This window comes from Paramormyrops kingsleyae, chromosome 17 (assembly GCF_048594095.1).
Source record: "Paramormyrops kingsleyae isolate MSU_618 chromosome 17, PKINGS_0.4, whole genome shotgun sequence".
NCBI classification, from domain to species: domain Eukaryota; kingdom Metazoa; phylum Chordata; class Actinopteri; order Osteoglossiformes; family Mormyridae; genus Paramormyrops; species Paramormyrops kingsleyae.
In genome coordinates this window covers 107,757-127,910 of record NC_132813.1, presented here as the reverse complement: position 1 = coordinate 127,910, position 20,154 = coordinate 107,757, and the positions used below count along the sequence as shown (strand labels likewise).

The window sequence follows — 20,154 nt, the reverse complement described above, 5'->3', positions numbered from 1 at the left end:
AAGCAATTAATAATATTCTTTACAAATTGATTCATGATAGTTTAGTCCATTTTCATATAGTTAGTGAGATTGATGTGTGAGGGAAAAGATCAGTAATGGTTTGCATCTGTCATCTTCCTGTTTCTCCTGGAGTAAAGTGTGATGAATACATGGAAGTGGAAAACTGAGGAGCTGCCGACCTCTGTGATTTAAGGAGGAGGAGAATCATGGGCACAGCATCAAGCCCCCCCACCCCACCTGCTGCACATCCTCTTCCCTGATACAAGCCTGGGACTGATCCACATCACAAATAAGGCCTATTTGAATTATTTCTACAAGCAATGTCAAAGGACATTCACAGTTTTTGACTACTGGTACATAACAAAAAAAGCTTCACCCCTGGTCACTGTGATAAGCTGTTAAAATTTACACACACTCACACACACACTATATATATAAAACTGGGGAGAAAAATGAGATGCCAGCTTCTAGGACAGAGGTCAGCAAATCCTACGCTTCCTCTTCCTCGTTTGAGCCAGGCAGAGATTGCTCTTCTTCCTCATGGACCCACAATTGGATGCAGGTTTGACAAACTGGGCTGCCGGGAAGGTGGGATTTCTCCGGGACATGAAGCGAGGAGATCGTTGTACATGATAATTGCTGCTGAAGCGATTGCCTTTCCTGATCCTGGCCTCTCATGTGTCATAGCCCCCCCCCCCCACACAACCCTGCTATTTAATATTCAGCCTGCATATCTATAGGTGAATCCACGTTCAGTAGCCTTGGGGGTGGTACTCTGCCCATTTTGGTGCTTGGAAACCATATTACAAAGGATTTGTGCACAACAGCTTCCTTCCAAACTGGGGGTGGAGTGGAGTGAAGTGGGGTGGGCTTCCCCATTCAGACATTTGAGACATCTTGGGGGGGTCCTGATCTCCAGCAAAGAACTTTATATACGGTCAAGATGCACTTACAGTATATACAAGACTCCAGTGAGGTGGAGTGAAAAGCAACACAACAACCTATCAAATGAAAATGACAAATAATTAGGCTTTATTTAAATGAACTGCTACCCAGAGCTGCACATAGGTGTGTATTAAACTTGCTGGTAAGGGCTCCACTCTTAAAAATGGCCAACCATCTTTAACTGCTCATATATTCTAGTTTGGCAGCGGGCAATCTTATCTGAAAAGGGTTAGTGTATATGTAGGTTTTTGGGATAGCCTTTAGATCAGCTGTTCAAACCTAGGTGTGAGGACTCTTTAGCCAATCAGTCTTCTTATTAGTAATCTAATTAGGGAGGTGCGGAGAGAACCCATACACACAGCGGCCCTTTCTGGACAAGACTGCCCATCCCAGTTCCAGGAACTTCTAAGCACCCGGAAATGTCTTCATACTATTGCAAAAATGTCACTACAACTATACTCAGTTGAGCACATTAGACACACTGGAGGATTGCTGTACCAGACTTATTTAACTGAAAAGGTCTTTTAAACAAATGTACATATCACTGGTTCAAGCAACTTGTTCTTTTAGAGCCTTCTTATGCTTCCTGGGGCATGTAAATGTACATGGCTGTCACACACCATACAATACATTAAGTTTAACAAAGCACTGGTTCTGGAAAGAATTTATTTTAATCTGCCTGTCACATTCTTGTGCCTACTGTTTTTTAATACCTTAAACACTGAGCGTTCTGAATTGTTTGGCCCTGTTTGAAGATTAAATATCATCAAATAGGTAGTTTTGGAATATTCTAATCTGGGTAATTTAAGTTGTATATTGTACACTGTGTACCGCAAACGTTTCAGATACCTTGTAAATGTCATTTTCATTTCAAATGTATCACCATTTAACAATAGATAGATAGCTATACTGTAAAGATTAAATCTAATATGTAATGTTTATGATTTTCACAAGTGTGTAAATTAAGGATGTTTGAGCAGATTTTTTTTAACAATGCTTTTGAAAGTGAATATGTGAAATAAAAGGCTTTTGAATTTAAAGTTATTCCTGTTATGTTCACAGTAAGTAATGACGTGAACAACCAGTTCTGAAGCCCAATCTGAGCTCTGAGGCTCCACCTTCCATTGTGTGAATTTTGGGAACAGTTGGAGCATGATCATGAAATTACCATGCTAATGGTAACATGGGGTGCTGTACCACCAATGGCAGCCAGGTACTACAGTGACTCATCTGTCAAAGTTTAGGGCAGGCATGGGGAACCACTTTCGTGGAGGGCCGGTGTATAACAGTGTATGACCTCTAATAACAGTCAGTCCCCTGGACTGGAGTTGAGAACCATTGTTTTATTACTGGCTGATTGAGAGGTCATCCCAAAAACCTGCACCCCCACTGGCCCTCCATGGAAAAGATCCCCCACCCCTGAAAATGCAATTTGGTTGCCGATTTTGCATTTTGCAATGCTGGGGCTGCCAAATCTTAATTTTTAGCATGTTACTAAGTATGAAGTTTTTTAACGTTTTGCATTGCCAGATGCACATTCACGAAGGCAATTTTGCAATTTTGTAACCTATTTTTTGTGTTTTGGGGTGCCTGGGCTGCCAAGTCTTTGAAATATTGATGTGTTTTTATGACAGTTCTGCGCCCTTGTAGGATAGGAAACCACAATTTAGCATGATTTTGTAGCATATTTCCTGTTTTCCAACAGCCTGTTGTTTCACCTTAATATAGTACTAAATACTTACGTATTAGTGGTGCTCCAAGTTTTTTTTTGCAAAACTGAAGGTAAACAGACTTGAGTTTGAAAATTGTGGATATTAATATTTGTTTTAGAATATTTTTGCAAGCATTTTGAAACATGGTGTGTTTTGAAGTACGTTTTTGTTTAGATGTGGAGTGGTTTTATAGTACTTAATATAGTACTAAATACTTAAGTACTGGTGGTTGGTGTTTGTTTGGCAGAGTGTAGTTTCTTGTTCAAAAGCAAACAAAAAAAAAACCCCGACAGGAACTCTACCTTGACATGGAAAATGACATGGAAAATTCATAAGTAAAGCCAGTAAACCCACTCTGAGCAGGGTAGGTGTGCAGTGTAAATGACCGTGGTAATATACTCTATTCAGAACTGAGCTATGATCCACAGCATGGAAAGTTCATAAGTAAAGCCAGCAAACCCACCTTGCAGTATAACGCTCAGAACCGTTAATGTTAATGAAGAGGAAGAGAGAACAAAGAGAAGGAAAGCTAGACAACGGGCAACAAGGCTCAAGACAATGATGTACAGGGAACTAATCAAACATGCATTAACATCATTTAACGTTATCCATTTTTCATCAGAGACCAAGAGTGATTCTGATCCTGACCATGGCTATTTAGATTACACTGAAACAGATGATGACAATAAGGTAACTAATAATAGCAATCAGTTATCATTACAGTCACTGCTCATGGAGTGACTGAGGTCCGTTGCAGTGACATTAATGTCATTAAGAGACGGTCGCTCGCTGAATATCACGGTAGCCTAGAAGTAATCACCACTGTGCGTACTACTTTACGTCAGTGTTACATACTCGATTTGATAAAATTGTCCCCAAAATGTAGTAAAACACACACATACACAAAGACACACGCATACACAATAAATTTACATTGTAAATTATCCTAATAACCGTGGGAATTTTTCTATTTTCTTGCTGCCATCTCCTGGCCGAATGTAAGTATTGCAATTACCAGAAAAGATCATTTTAATGTTTTTAAATGGTAGTACTAAATTTTGGCCACCAGACGGCAGCATAAAACATGTGTGCACTGTAACAGGGCACTGTGTGAGTGTGTGTGAGCTCTAACCGGGGGCACTGTATGTGTGTGTGTGTGTGTTTGTGTGCAATAACAGTGCACAGTGTGTATGTGTGTGTGTGCGCTGTAACTGGAAACTGTATGTTTGCACTGAAACTGGGCACTGTGTGTGTGTGTGTGTGTGTGTGTGAGAGAGCTATAACCAGGGGCTGTGTGTGTGTGCACGCTGTAACTGGGCCTTGTGTGTGTATGTGTGCGTGAGCGCTAGCCGGGGCCTGCGTGTGTGTGTGCTCTAAGTCGGCGCTGTGTTTGTGTGTGTGCGTGTGCTATAACAGGGCACTTTGTCTGTGTGTGTGCGTGTGTGAGAGAGCTATAACCAGGGGCTGTGTGTGTGTGTGCACGCTGTAACTGGGCCTTTTGTGTGTATGTGTGCGTGAGCGCTAGCCGGGGCCTGTGTGTGTGTGTGCCCTAAATGGGCGCTGTGTTTGTGTGTGTGCGCTGTAACTGGGCACTTTGTCTGTGTGTGTGCGTGTGCTATAACAGGGCACTGTGTCTGTGTGTGTGCGTGTGCTATAACAGGGCACTGTGTCTGTGGGCTGTAACAGTGCACAGTGTGTGGGTGTGTGTGCCCTAAATGGGCGCTGTGTGTGTGCGCTGTAACTGGGCACTTTGTGTGTGTGTGTGGTCTAAGTGGGCACTGTGTATGTGTGTGTTTGTGTGTGCTGTACCTGGGCACTGTGTGTGTATGTGTGCACGTGGTGTAACAGGGCACTGTGTGTGTGTGCACTTGTGTGCGCGCTATAACAGCACTGTGTGTGTGTGTGTGTGCTGTAACTGAGTCCTGTATGTGTGTGTGTGCTGTAACAGGGCACTGTGTGAATGTGTGTGAGCTCTGACTGGGGGCTCTGTGTGTGTGTGTGTGCATGCATGTGTGTGCTGTAACAGGGCACTGTGTCTGTGTGTGTGGGCTGTAACAGTGCACAGTGTGTGGGTGTGTGTGCTATAAATGGGTGCTGTGTGTGTGCGCTGTAACTGGGCACTTTGTGTGTGTGTGGTCTAAGTGGTCACTGTGTATGTGTGTGTTTGTGTGTGCTGTAACTGGGCACTGTGTGTGTATGTGTGTGCGCTGTAACAGCACTGTGTGTGTGTGTGTGCTGTAACTGGGCACTGTGTGTGTATGTATGTATATGTGTGTGGGTGCACTGTAACAGGGCACTGTGTGTGTGTGTGTGTACTCCATGTGGAGATTGTGTGGGTGCCCTGTAACTGGGCATTGTCTGTGTGTGCTGTAACAGTGGACTGTGTGTGTGCTCTAAGTGGGCACTGTGTGTGTGTGTGTGTGTGTGTGTGTGTGTGTTTGTGTGGGTTTGCATAGGTCACATTTGATAAAATTGTCCCCAAAGTGTAGTAAAACACACACATACACACAGACAAACAAATACACAATAAATTTACCTTGTGAATTATCATAATAACCGTGGGAAAATCATTTTTCTATTTTCTTGCTGCCATCTCCTGGCCGAATGTAAGTATTGCAATTACCAGAAAATATCATTTTAATGTTTTTAAATGGTAGTACTCAATTTTGGCCACCAGACGGCAGCATAAAATGTGTGTGTGCAGTAACAGGGCACTGTGTCTGTGTGTGTGAGAGCTCTAGCCGGGGGCTGTGTGTGTTTGTGTGTGCTGTAACAGGGCACTGTGTGAATGTGTGTGAGCTCTGACCGTGGGCTCTGTGTCTGTGTGTGTGAGCTCTAGCCGGGGGCTGTGTCTGTGTGTGTGAGCTCTAGCCGGGAGCTGTGTGTGTTTGTGTGTGCTGTAACAGGGAACTGTGTGAATGTGTGTGAGCTCTGACCGGGGGCTCTGTGTGTGTGTGTGTGTGCTCTAACTGGGCACTGTGTGTGTGTGTGTGTGTGTGTGCTCTAAGTGGGCGCTGTGTGTGTGTGTGTGTGTGCGCTCTAAGTGGGCGTTGTGTGTGTGTGCACTGTAACTGGGCACTGTGTGTGCGTGTGTGTGTGTGTGCGCACGCTGTAACTGGGCACTGTGTGTGTGTGTGTGGGTTTGCTTAGATCACATTTGATAAAACTGTCCCCAAAGTGCAGTAAAACACACACATACACACACATACACAATAAATTTACCTTGTGAATTATCATAATAACCGTGGGAATTTTTTTTTTCTATTTCCTTGCTGCCATCTCCTGGCCGAATGTAAGTATTGCAATTACCATACATTACTTAAAGCTTCTGCAACCTGAGAAATGCTTCCACAGGTGGCTGGGGCTTGAGTGTGGACCAATACGGGGGTGAGATTCAGCTAGGATAGCATAATGCAGGTAGGTAACTATCACAGAAGTGTAACAGGACCGTTGCAAAACCATAACACACCGGTTAGAGGTCACATCGGTTAGAGGTCAGTCTTCCTCCTCTGTTGTGGGAGTCATTGTATTTGTATTTCTGTGAGGTATTTCTATGGATCAGCTGAGAAACAATAGACTTTGAGGTGTTTCTGTGGGTCATCTTCTCTATAATGACGTGCATCGCAGGGACTGACTAATAGCAGTGCCCCAAAGCCCTAGGTTGTTTTTACGGTTCACATGATTATGAATATGATTATGATAATTTTATGAATGAAAATGGCGCCCCTCGAGGCAGACGTGTTTGCTTGCTCCGCTCTCAAATGCCGGTTTTCTTTAGTCTTTTGTGTGTTTTTTGTTCTTTTTGCACTGGATAAATGTTGTGCACTGGTAACTTACACAAGACAGGCACTACTGGACATCGGTAACTGACACAATGATCTGGACTTTACTGTTTTCATACCACCGGAGCTTCATCGTCACCACCGCCACCCCCACTCCCGGGTATACCCCGAGGCGTCGAGTCCTGGCGAGCCGGCTGACCCCAGGAGAGCGCTTCGGAGACGGCGACGCAAGCGAGGCAAGAGGGGGGGGCTACATGCTAGGCTAAAGGCTCGGGCTAGCCGACCACCGCTACCCAGCCTCTTACTGGCCAACGTGCGGTCCCTGGAAAACAAACTGGACGAACTACGAGCCAGGATCACAACGCAACGGGAAATAAGAGAATGTTGCGCTCTTATTTTCACTGAGACCTGGCTTTCAGACAAAGTTCCGGAATGCGCCGTTCAGCTACAAACACACTCAGTACACCGGGGAGATCGCACTGCAGCCTCCGGTAAGGCTATTGGGGGAGGTGTGTGTGCATTTATTAACAACTCGTGGTGTGTAGATGTACAGACTGTCCACAAGTACTGTTCGCCAGACTTGGAGCTTTTAATGCTGAAATGCCGCCCCTATTATCTGCCACGGGAGCTCTCGGCTGTGTTTTTGGGCATTGTTTACATCCAGCCGCGAGCTAACTGCACAGCGGCACTCGGCAAACTCCACGACGTCATCAGCTCATTAGAGTCAACTCATTTAGACGCTGCTTTTATCGTCGCTGGTGACTTTAATAAGTGCAACTTACGGACTGTACTTCCAAAATACTACCAACATGTGGACATTCCCACACGGGACAAGAACACCTTAGACCACGTCTACAGTAACATACGCGGTTCATACAGGGCTGTACAGCGCCCCCCCTTTGGACAGTCAGACCACATCTCTCTGTTTATGTACCCAGCTTACAGACAGAAGCTGAAACAATCAAACCCTGTCATCAAACCTGTTACACGCTGGAGCTCAGAGACTGAGAGCATCCTGCAGGACTGTTTTGCCCAGACAGACTGGGATGTGTTTGAAACTGCAGCCACTATGGAGGACTGTTCTATTAACATACAGGACTATGCTGAGTGCGTGACTGGGTACATCAGCTTTTGTGTTGACAATATCGTGCCCACCACACAAGTGAGGAAGTTCCCCAATCAGAAGCCCTGGATTAACAGTCAGGTACGACATATGCTGCGCGCTCGCTCTCTTGCATTCAGATCAGGCAATGAGATGGAGTACAAAGCTGCGAAGTACAGACTGCGGAAAGCAATCACAGAGGCTAAGAGGCGGTACAGAGAGAAGCTGGATGGCTTCTACTCTTCTGCTGACCCCGGGAGGATGTGGCAAGGCCTGCAGCACATCACAGAGTATAAGGCCACTACCAGCACCATCAGTTCTGCAGGCAGCCTGCTGGATGACCTCAATGTGTTCTATACTCGTTTTGAGACCTCCCAGACCTCCAAGAACTGCCAGACTTCTCAGACTCTTCGGAACCAGACCTCCCAGAACCTCCAGATCACCCAATCCTCCCCCCCAGTACTTACAACAGACCAAGTATGCAGAGCCCTGAGGAGAATCAACCCCCGCAAAGCAACAGGACCAGACAACATTCCTGGACGGGCCCTTAAAGCATGTGTTAATGAGCTGGCTGATGTTCTCACCTCCATTTTTAATCTTTCCCTCAGCCAGAGCACCGTTCCCACATGCTTCAAGACAACAACCATTGTCCCCCTCCCCAAGAAAAGCCCAGCCACTTGCCTAAATGACTATAGACCAGTTGCACTCACTCCTATCATTGCAAAATGTTTTGAGAGAGTGGTGCTGGCCTACATCCAGAGCAACATCCCAGACACTCTGGACCCTCTGCAGTATGCCTACCAGCCTAATAGGTCCATATCAGACGCTATTGCTGCTGTCCTTCATTACTTCCTCTCCCACCTGGAAAACAAAGACTCCTACATTAGGGTACTTTTTGTTGATTACAGCTCTGCCTTTAACACAGTCATACCCCACAAACTCACCCACAAACTGACCACGCTCGGCCTGCACCCCACCCTCTGTGACTGGCTACAGGACTTTTTGACTGGCAGACCTCAATCTGTCAGGATTGGCAACAGGACTTCAGCCAGCATTATTACAAACACTGGCGTCCCGCAGGGCTGTGTCCTCAGCCCCATCCTCTACACCCTGTTCACCCACGACTGTGTCGCCACCAGTAAGGACAACATCATCCTGAAGTTCGCGGATGACACTGCAGTGATCGGTCGCATCACTGGAGGGGACGAAACGGCTTACAGGAGAGAGGTGGCCGGCCTGGTATCATGGTGTGAGGACAATAACCTCACCCTCAACACTGACAAGACAAAGGAGATGATAGTGGACATGGGGAAGACGAGGAGCCCCCGCCTGCCACTGTTTATCCGGGAGCTTGAAGTGGAGAGGGTGAGCAGCTTTAAATACCTGGGCATCTACATCTGTGAGGACCTCACCTGGACACTGAACACCACACAGCTGGTCAAGAAAGCTCAACAGCGGCTGTATTTCCTGAGGAGGCTGAGGAAGTTTGGCATGTCACGCAAGATCCTCAGCAATTTCTACAGCTGCATTGTGGAGAGCACACTGACCAGCTGTATCACCGCATGGTATGGCAGCACAACTGCTATGGACCGCAAACGCCTGCAGAGAGTGATAACAACTGCGGAGAAGATCATTAGGACTCCACTACCCTCTTTGCAGAGCATTTACCATCGCAGAGCACTGAGGAGAGCTGCCTCCATCCTCAAAGACCCGACACACCCCCAACATGGACTGTTCACACTCCTGCCCTCGGGACGAAGGTTCAGAAGTGTGAAATCTAGAACATCCCGGCTAAACAACTCTTTCTTCCCTACTACAATCAGACTCCTAAATAGACGACCTACCTCATTTACATAACAGATCACTTTGCATATCATGACCTACCTCATTTGCACAACAGGTCACTTTGCACTTTAAGCTCTTTTTGCACTATTTTTTCTCAAGTATGCTCTTTGTACTTGTAATTTAATTTAACCTGGCATTTGTGAGTGGGCAGCAAAGTAAGAATTTCATTGTACTGAGAAATACTACTTTTTCTGTACATATGATAATAAACGCTTTGAATCTTGAATCTTGAATCTTGAATGATTGAAAACGTTCCTGTTCTCCTGTGTCACCATGCAGGAAGTCATTACATTCATGGATAGAGAAGAAGACTGAAAGGGAAGCTAGGAGAAGGAGGGTGTGTGCGGTGTCGCTCTGTTAAGATCTATGAGGTCTTTGCTCCAGGAGGCCTGGACATTGCAGGCAGGCAGCTATTTACCTTTAATCAGCTGTGCCAATTATGCAGAATCAATGACTTCTTGTGGTGTCCTTTGTTCCCCTTGATATGGCCTTCAGGATGCTGCAGGCAAGGTTCTGGACCACTGGAATATCATGTCCCGGGAGGAGGAGATCTGGCCATCTAGGAGAAAGAAGGCCAGACCATCGCAGTGCCCTCATCCAAAACTGACTCTGACATCAGGACTTTCATCGAGAGCAACAACCGCTCTCGTAGCCCCAGCCTGCTGACGCACCTCGAGAACAGCAGTCTCTCCACTATACACCACTTTGAGAACATCCCCAACAGCCTGGCCTTCCTGCTTCCTTTCCAGTACATCAACCCAGTGTCTGCCCCCATGCTGGGTCTGCCCCAAAATGGGCTCGTGCTGGAGCAGCCAGGTCACAGGCCACGGGAGTCCAGTCTGCCAAACCTGAGTGACCCCAACGAGAGCAGTGAGTCGGAGGTGTCTCTCTCACCGTTCCGCAATGGGCAAAGCCCAAGCCTGGGGGGCACCGGTGTCACCGTGGCGATCGAGCCTAAGCCTGAGCCTGCTAGCGTAACAACCATCTCCCCGACCCCCACCTCCCAGCAGCCTCAACAGCAGCAAGCACCAATGCAGCAGCAGCAGCCGGCTGGACTGAGTGAGCAACATGCATTTGTTAAGAGTGAGCAACCCAAGAGCATCGTTACCTCGTCCTTCTCCTCCAAGATGCACCGCATGCGGCGCATGGGTTCTATCTCCCGCAAGGGCCGAGTGTGCTGCGACGCATGCGGCAAGACCTTCTATAACAAGGGCACCCAGAGGATCCACTACAATGCTGTGCACCTGAAGATCAAGCACCGCTGCACTATCGAGGGCTGCAACATGGTGTTCAGCTCCCTGCGCAGCCGCAACCAGCACAGCGCCAACCCTAACCCCCGACTACACATGTCCATGCTGAGGAACAACCGTGACAAGGACCTCATCCGCTCCAGCGTTGGCTCTGGCACATCTGTCATCTCCAGCACCAAAAGCAGTTTGAGCCCGGGACAGCCACCTCTTGGCTTCAACACCCCACCGCTCGAGCCCATGCTGCAGTCTCCCCTGCAAAGTTCTATGATCTTCCCATCCTTGAAATCAGTCCAGCCAGTACAACCGATACCCCCATTCTATCGTGTGCTGTTGTCCCCTGGGGATCTTGTCAGTTCACCGGTCTCCCTGCCCACCAGCTCCATACTCCCTCCGGCCTCTAACAACACATCTCTCATCGAGCAGCAGGCCTCGGCCCCTGGCTCCCACAATCCTCTAGTGGCCGAGGCAGGGTTTGTCAGCCACAAGCTGCCTGGTACTGGCATCCAGGAACATTTTGTTGACCCCACACCCAAGAAGAAGCCCCGCAAATCCAGCATGCCAGTGAAAACTGAGAAGGAGGTCATCAGCGTGGCTGATGTATTCAACGACAAAGAGGAGGAGGATGAGGAAGGGGGCAGGGTCCTGAATAGAATGACTAGCACCCAGGAATGCCACCATCCACATTCCCACCTTTACAACAACAGCAACCACAGTGAGGGCAGTGTGAGCCCTGGGCTGGCACTGAGGAGCATTCTCCAGCTGGAGCAGGATGAAGCTCGGACTACCAGCGAGAGGTGGAGGGGGCCAGCGAAGGGGAGGGTGGCTCAAACAGGGCAGACTGGGTGAGGGGTGGTGCCAGGGAGGGGTTCCCAGAACTGCCGGGCCAGGGGGTCGACCCGAGTGCTGTCCTGTGCCTGCTGTGCCACAAACCATACAGCTGCAAGGGCACTCGCTTCAAGACGGTACATCTGCGCCAGATGCAGCGCCGCAAGGTTCCGGGCTGCAGCCTCACATTCTCCTCGACGCGGAGCTGCAACCAGCACAGCCAGAACCGCAGCCTGCGCCGGCACGTGGCCAAATGACTGCCCCCTACCCCCAGGCCTCTTACTTTCACACTGTACTCGTGGAAGTTTCTAGACGCGCTTGGATGGGTAGCTCTGTTGCTGCTGCGTCCCTGTGACTGTCACTTCCATGGAAACCCTTGTCCATCTCCAAAGAAACTGTTCAGACACTTCTTTTGTGACTGTTGCTCGCAGAAATGGTAGTAATAAGAAGAGAGCCTTCTCAGTGTATTATTAGTGTAATAATAGTTTTTAAATGACCCATTAACAGAGCATGACAGCCTCATCTGTAAATAACATCCCAGAGGGTTCTTCATGTAAAAAATGTACTGAGGGTGTCAGTGCCCATGCTTGTTTCATTTCATGGCACCTCCAGCTCTCAGACTGAAGGAAAATGTAGCCTCTAGCTCATTTGATTTCTTTATTTCACTTTGATGCACACTTCAGACTAAAAGCTCAAATTCTTTTATAAATGTACCAATGCAGAGAAGGCCTGCATGCTTTTGGCTTCTGAACATATGAACATTTGTATGTTGACCCAGTCTTGCACTTTTCAAGTCTACAAGGGGATGTGTAATATTTTGTGTGTCTTGAGGTCACCTGCCTCTAAGGCGTTTTAAGAAAATGCTGAAATGCTTGTGGGTCCCAGATACAGAGAATGTGTGGCTCCTGAGCTGATGACCTGATTTTCTGCATTCCATTTGACACAACCATTGAGTCTTAGCGCAATAGCAGATAAGCAGAGTAATATTAATCTCTGCTTTTAGCTCTTGTAAGAGCAGCCCAAGTGCTGTTCAAGGTATTGTTCAGAGAGAGATTTCTGAGGTGTTCCCAGGGAGTGATCTCTGAGGTATCATCCAGAGTGTGATATCCAAGCTTAGTTGTTACTTCATTAATGTTCCCTCCAGAAGTTGACAAGATTTCTGTATCTCTATATTATTTACATTTTAATGCTTCATTTAAGGTGATCCAGGTGCTTTCTGAAGACTGCATAAATCAAGCATATATTTGAACTTAACTGTGACGAAAAACAAATGAAGTGTTTTCATATTTCAGGCTGGGGACACAAGCATAAGGCACGAGTTTTAAGTTTGCTCTCCAGAAAATCTGGCCACAAGTCACTTTGGGTCCTCACTTAGTGTTCTGATGTGCTGTACCATCACTAGTGGTGCATAAGTATGGGTAGCCACTGGAGACAAACTTCACCAGACCACCAGCGTTTGGATGTACGTTGTATCTGTATGAATTTTGGTGTCGGACTGCAGCAGTAACTTAATGCCAGTCATTATCATGGCCACCTGCTTGCTGTGTATGAAGGTGTAAGTGCCGCATGAGACTGCTGTAGTGACGTCCCCGCTGTTGTTATGAGTGCAGCTGTGCAAAGTGGAAATGAATCCCAGCCCCCCCCCCCCACCCCACCTCACATACGTAATACTCTTGTCTTAGACTCCCTGTCAAATATTTATTTAAAGGATTGAGGACACCAACAGTGATTCTACTTTAATTAAAGTAAGCGAATTAAAGTTTAAGTGTGGTAGAAAAATTATAAATCAACCTCTGATAACACATTGACATATTGTCCCTGAATCACTGCAAATACATGGTTAACATATGATTAGTATGGTTAACATGATTACTTAAGCGATCAATTGCGTAACAACAACTACTTTATTAAGCTATAACTTTTTGTGCACCAGTTGGGGCGGCTACGAGTCTCTTCCTGCAAGTGGTTTCTCCCCCCCTTTGCTCCACTGTCTGCCTCTCCAAGGTCCGAGCTTCTGCAGAGCCAACTGCAGGCAGCTATCACAAAGCGAGGTCACACAGTATTCAAAACAATCTCTTCTTGCCTAAGGCCTAAAACATAACAGACCCAATATGCCTCCCCTTCCAGGCCTACTAATGTCCAATTTTACTTCCACACTCCCCCCTTTTGAACACGCGAAATCTGCACTGTTCTCACAGAATCAGAGTCCACAGCGTAGTAATACTCCAGACAAAAGCGCAGCAGGGGGATGGGCGCTGGCGGTGGTTGGTTGGCCACCAGTGGCGGAGGCAGGAAATTTTCTGTGGGGTGGCCAGGATGATTATGTGATCATTTTGGGGGTGGCAAATGACAAATGTGACATAATTTTATTTTTTTCTCTTTTTTTGCCTCATGTAGCTTACTAAACAGTTTAATTACGAATTCACCGAGGCATAAAGAAGTTAGAAAATGCTTATACTTTTACTATCTTTTCTTTTGTATTAGATTAATAGTGTTTAAACAAGATTACCTGTAATTATTTTTTGTTCCGTCGCATTTTCAAATTCCCGCCAGTGGTATTGGACTCCTCTCCGCTCCACTCCACTCCACTCATAGAAATATATCCGCTCCACTCAATGACAGTAAAAGAACTCCACTGCCACTCCACTGGCGGTACCAGGATGTGCGCACACAAAAGTGTCCGGCATTGCTGTGGCAGTACAAAAAAGGTTCCGCGTCGCGCGGGTGGTTGCATGGATGGCTGTGGTCAGACCAGGGGGGGCCAATAGGGTGGCCGGGGTTCGGCGGGGGGTGGCCACGGCCCCCCCCGGCCACCCCCTGCCTCCGCGCCTGTTGGCCACGAGTCACCAGCAGAGTTGGACGTTGCTGGTCATATTGACGACAACCTGGGGCTGTGGTTCATAGAGCCAGGCAGGAAGGAGAGGATCATCCCCATATGGGTAAGGGGAAGCCCGCCTGGGAAGACAGAACACTAGAACAACACCTAAACAGCAATATGATTAGTAGCAACACTACAAGCAAAATCAATATACTAAAAACTAAAGGTTTAAACACCCCGGATAAACCCGGAATCAGTGAGGAGAACCAATTGTTCCAGCTGTACTCAAACAGGCCATGCTCCTTATGTATTGCAGACATCCGTTTGTGCACCACGTCCTCCAGATTCTGCACAGCCTGAGAGGAATCAGGGATGTACGTGCAACATTCCCTCCCCACTATAGCACAAACACCGCCTTTCTCAGCCAATAGAAAATCCAATGCCATACGGTTTTGCAGAGCCACCTGCTTAACTACGGATAATTCACCCTGAACGGCCTTTATAGTATCAAGTGTCTGATTGGCCAGTTTCTCCACTGCAGTCTGCAGGGCAGCCACCTCAGTCTGAAGGTCTGACACTCCAAGGGATGGAATAAACACCCCAAACCATTGTTCAGTCCGACTAAGCGACCGTCTGCTGCGTGAATATGCACGCATAGCCAAAGACATCTGCTCCTTGGGCACCACGCGAATAGGAGGAACAAGATAAGCCAGATAATACCAATCAACCTCCGCCGCCAAAAGAGACAAAACAATGTAACCCTTAAGAGAGTCTGTGTGGCCACAGATAAACGCAGAATGTGGTGGTGCCACTAGCAAGACATCACCAAGGACAGAGAAGTTGACATAAGCCCTACAGTGCAGAGGTGGGGAGGAAGGGGTTAGCGACTGGGCCGAATTAAACAGACGGAAACACACAGTCTCATTCACAGGGATGACAGCCAAGCCATCCTCAGGCAGGGTCTTCCCCTTCGCCCTCACATGTGTGTCCAATGGGTCCTCAGCCTCCCATGCTCTATCAGCAGCCCATGTGATAATTACCTGGGCCAAATAAACCCATCCCTCACCTGTACTATTCACGCCTACTAGCAAATGAACTGTAGTGAAACCTCAGTGATTGGACTCATCAGCCTGAGTCAGATAGAGGACTGGATTGTTCCCAGCAAACTCTTGTTGTAATCGGTCATGTGTGGCCTTAAGGGCCTCCTCCACTGCCCGCGACTTAACATGTATGTAATAGTTTGGGGTCTATTTCTTTTCTTCTTTGCTTAAAGGTTTTCTACCTGACTATTTTATCTGGTGGCAACATTGGTTACCTTGCTGAGATCCAAATAAAAGGAAAATAAGGATAAAAGAAATAGCGGGTTTGCCAAGTCTGTCGAGTGGAATCCAGTTATACCTCCAAGTGGATGCTGTTATTCCTTTCAAGTTTGGGAAATTGCACAAAAGAAAAAGGGACAACTTGACAAGCACTCAGGTAGACTGTGGTCCTAAAGGGATGGACACGATCAGCAGCAGCACTCAGGTAGGCTGCGGTCATAAAGGGATGGACACGGTCAGCAGCAGCACTGAGGTAGGCTGTGGTCATAAAGTGATGGACATGGTCAGCAGCAGCACTCAGGTAGACCGTGGTCATAAAGGGATGGACACGGTCAGCAGCAGCACTCAGGTAGGCTGCGGTCATAAAGCGATGGACACGGTCAGCAGCAGCACTCAGGTAGGCTGCGGTCATAAAGCGATGGACACGGTCAGCAGCAGCACTCAGGTAGGCTGCGGTCATGAAGAGATGGACACGGTCAGCAGCAGCACTCAGGTCAGCTGCGGTCATAAAGGGATGGACACGGTCAGCAGCAGCACTCAGGTCGGCTGCGGTCATAAAGGGATGGACACGGTCAGCAGCAGCACTCAGGTAGGCTGCGGTCATAAAGGGATGGACATGGTCAGCAGCAGCACTCAGGTAGGCTGCGATCATAAAGGGATGGACATGGTCAGCAGCAGCACTCATGTAGACTGTGGTCATAAAGGGATGGACACGGTCAGCAGCAGCACTCAGGTAGGCTGCGGTCATGAAGAGATGGACACGGTCAGCAGCAGCACTCAGGTCAGCTGCGGTCATAAAGGGATGGACACGGTCAGCAGCAGCACTCAGGTCGGCTGCGGTCATAAAGGGATGGACACGGTCAGCAGCAGCACTCAGGTAGGCTGCGGTCATAAAGGGATGGACACGGTCAGCAGCAGCACTCAGGTAGGCTGCGGTCATAAAGCGATGGACACGGTCAGCAGCAGCACTCAGGTAGGCTGCGGTCATAATGTGATGGACACGGTCAGCAGCAGCACTCAGGTAGGCTGCGGTCATAAAGGGATGGACATGGTCAGCAGCAGCACTCAGGTAGGCTGCAGTCATAATGTGATGGACATGGTCAGCAGCAGCACTCAGGTAGGCTGCGGTCATAAAGGGATGGACACGGTCAGCAGCAGCACTCAGGTCGGCTGCGGTCATAAAGGGATGGACACGGTCAGCAGCAGCACTCAGGTAGGCTGCGGTCATAAAGGGATGGACACGGTCAGCAGCAGCACTCAGGTAGGCTGCGGTCATAAAGCGATGGACACGGTCAGCAGCAGCACTCAGGTAGGCTGCGGTCATAATGTGATGGACACGGTCAGCAGCAGCACTCAGGTAGGCTGCGGTCATAAAGGGATGGACATGGTCAGCAGCAGCACTCAGGTAGGCTGCAGTCATAATGTGATGGACATGGTCAGCAGCAGCACTCAGGTAGGCTGCGGTCATAAAGGGATGGACACGGTCAGCAGCAGCACTCAGGTAGGCTGCAGTCATAAAGCGATGGACACGGTCAGCAGCAGCACTCAGGTAGGCTGCGGTCATAATGTGATGGACACGGTCAGCAGCATTCAGGTAGGCTGCAGTCATAATGTGATGGACATGGTCAGCAGCAGCACTCAGGTAGGCTGCGGTCATAAAGGGATGGACATGGTCAGCAGCAGCACTCAGGTAGGCTGCGGTCATAAAGGGATGGACATGGTCAGCAGCAGCACTCATGTAGACTGTGGTCATAAAGGGATGGACACGGTCAGCAGCAGCACTCAGGTAGGCTGCGGTCATGAAGAGATGGACACGGTCAGCAGCAGCACTCAGGTCAGCTGCGGTCATAAAGGGATGGACATGGTCAGCAGCAGCACTCATGTAGACTGTGGTCATAAAGGGATGGACACGGTCAGCAGCAGCACTCAGGTAGGCTGCGGTCATGAAGAGATGGACACGGTCAGCAGCAGCACTCAGTTCAGCTGCGGTCATAAAGGGATGTACACGGTCAGCAGCAGCACTCAGGTCGGCTGCGGTCATAAAGGGATGGACACGGTCAGCAGCAGCACTCAGGTAGGCTGCGGTCATAAAGGGATGGACACGGTCAGCAGCAGCACTCATGTAGGCTGCGGTCATAAAGGGATGGACACGGTCAGCAGCAGCACTCAGGTCGGCTGCGGTCATAAAGGGATGGACACGGTCAGCAGCAGCACTCAGGTAGGCTGCGGTCATAAAGGGATGGACACGGTCAGCAGCAGCACTCAGGTAGGCTGCGGTCATAAAGCGATGGACACGGTCAGCAGCAGCACTCAGGTAGGCTGCGGTCATAATGTGATGGACACGGTCAGCAGCATTCAGGTAGGCTGCAGTCATAATGTGATGGACATGGTCAGCAGCAGCACTCAGGTAGGCTGCGGTCATAAAGGGATGGACATGGTCAGCAGCAGCACTCAGGTAGGCTGCGGTCATAAAGGGATGGACATGGTCAGCAGCAGCACTCAGGTAGGCTGTGATCATAAAGGGATGGACATGGTCAGCAGCAGCACTCAGGTAGGCTGCGGTCATAAAGGGATGGACATGGTCAGCAGCAGCACTCATGTAGACTGTGATCATAAAGGGATGGACATGGTCAGCAGCAGCACTCATGTAGACTGTGGTCATAAAGGGATGGACACGGTCAGCAGCAGCACTCAGGTAGGCTGCGGTCATGAAGAGATGGACACGGTCAGCAGCAGCACTCAGGTCAGCTGCGGTCATAAAGGGATGGACACGGTCAGCAGCAGCACTCAGGTCGGCTGCGGTCATAAAGGGATGGACATGGTCAGCAGCAGCACTCAGGTAGGCTGTGGTCATAAAGGGATGGACACGGTCAGCAGCAGCACTCAGGTAGGCTGCGGTCATAAAGGGATGGACACGGTCAGCAGCAGCACTCATGTAGGCTGTGATCATAAAGGGATGGACATGGTCAGCAGCAGCACTCAGGTAGGCTGCGGTCATGAAGAGATGGACACGGTCAGCAGCAGCACTCAGGTAGGCTGCGGTCATAAAGGGATGGACACGGTCAGCAGCAGCACTCAGGTAGGCTGCGGTCATAAAGGGATGGACACGGTCAGCAGCAGCACTCAGGTAGGCTGCGGCCATAAAGGGATGGACACGGTCAGCAGCAGCACTCAGGTAGGCTGCGGTCATAAAGGGATGGACACGGTCAGCAGCAGCACTCAGGTAGGCTGCGGTCATAAAGCGATGGACACGGTCAGCAGCAGCACTCAGGTAGGCTGCGGTCATAATGTGATGGACACGGTCAGCAGCATTCAGGTAGGCTGTGATCATAAAGGGATGGACATGGTCAGCAGCAGCACTCATGTAGACTGTGGTCATAAAGGGATGGACACGGTCAGCAGCAGTACTCAGGTAGGCTGCGGTCATGAAGGGATGGACACGGTCAGCAGCAGCACTCATGTAGACTGTGGTCATAAAGGGATGGACACGGTCAGCAGCAGCACTCATGTAGGCTGCGGTCATAAAGGGATGGACACGGTCAGCAGCAGCACTCATGTAGGCTGCGGTCATAAAGGGATGGACACGGTCAGCAGCAGCACTCAGGTATACTGTGGTCATAATGTGATGGACACGGTCAGCAGCAGCACTCAGGTAGGCTGCGGTCATAAAGCGATGGACACGGTCAGCAGCAGCACTCAGGTAGGCTGCGGTCATAATGTGATGGACACGGTCAGCAGCATTCAGGTAGGCTGCAGTCATAATGTGATGGACATGGTCAGCAGCAGCACTCAGGTAGGCTGTGGTCATAAAGGGATGGACATGGTCAGCAGCAGCACTCAGGTAGGCTGTGGTCATAAAGGGATGGACATGGTCAGCAGCAGCACTCAGGTAGGCTGCAGTCATAAAGGGATGGACATGGTCAGCAGCAGCACTCAGGTAGGCTGTGATCATAAAGGGATGGACATGGTCAGCAGCAGCACTCAGGTAGGCTGCGGTCATGAAGAGATGGACACGGTCAGCAGCAGCACTCAGGTAGGCTGCGGTCATAATGTGATGGACACGGTCAGCAGCACTCAGGTAGGCTGTGATCATAAAGGGATGGACATGGTCAGCAGCAGCACTCATGTAGACTGTGATCATAAAGGGATGGACATGGTCAGCAGCAGCACTCAGGTAGGCTGCGGTCATAAAGTGATGGACATGGTCAGCAGCAGCACTCAGGTAGGCTGCGGTCATAATGTGATGGACATGGTCAGCAGCAGCACTCAGGTAGGCTGCGGTCATAATGTGATGGACATGGTCAGCAGCAGCACTCAGGTAGGCTGTGGTCATAAAGGGATGGACATGGTCAGCAGCAGCACTGTTCAGTCAAACAACGTAGGCTGTTACGATCTAATGGGTGTGGTATCGCTTGTGACGTCACGCATGCGACGTAGCAGGAAGTAGGTTCTCACCTAATTGTAGTTTGGAGACGCGTATAAGAAGCCGGCTTGTATGTTTGTCTGTTTCGCCGTTCTGGGAGATTGTGCAGAAGAGCAACATCAGAGACTGGAAA

General features: G+C 49.0%; 1 protein-coding gene and 1 pseudogene across 4 annotated transcripts in view; both read left to right on the top strand.

The window, feature by feature from the left end:
* The window catches only part of LOC111833831 (cell surface glycoprotein MUC18), a 32,859-nt gene extending 30,874 nt beyond the window's left edge, over positions 1–1,985 (top strand). For 3 of the 4 annotated variants that reach the window (XM_023792457.2, XM_023792456.2, XM_023792459.2), the window contains exon 16: positions 138–1,985. In XM_023792457.2, coding sequence (XP_023648225.1) covers positions 138–167 — 30 coding nt within the window. In that variant the 3' untranslated portion in view covers positions 168–1,985. Of the gene's footprint in view, positions 1–132 lie in introns of all 4 variants that reach the window. The other variant, XM_023792458.2, reaches the window with a different exon arrangement.
* Positions 1,986–7,694: 5,709 nt separating this feature from the next.
* LOC140579191 (zinc finger protein basonuclin-2 pseudogene) lies at positions 7,695–11,718 on the top strand (annotated as a pseudogene).
* Positions 11,719–20,154: the final 8,436 nt, after the last annotated feature.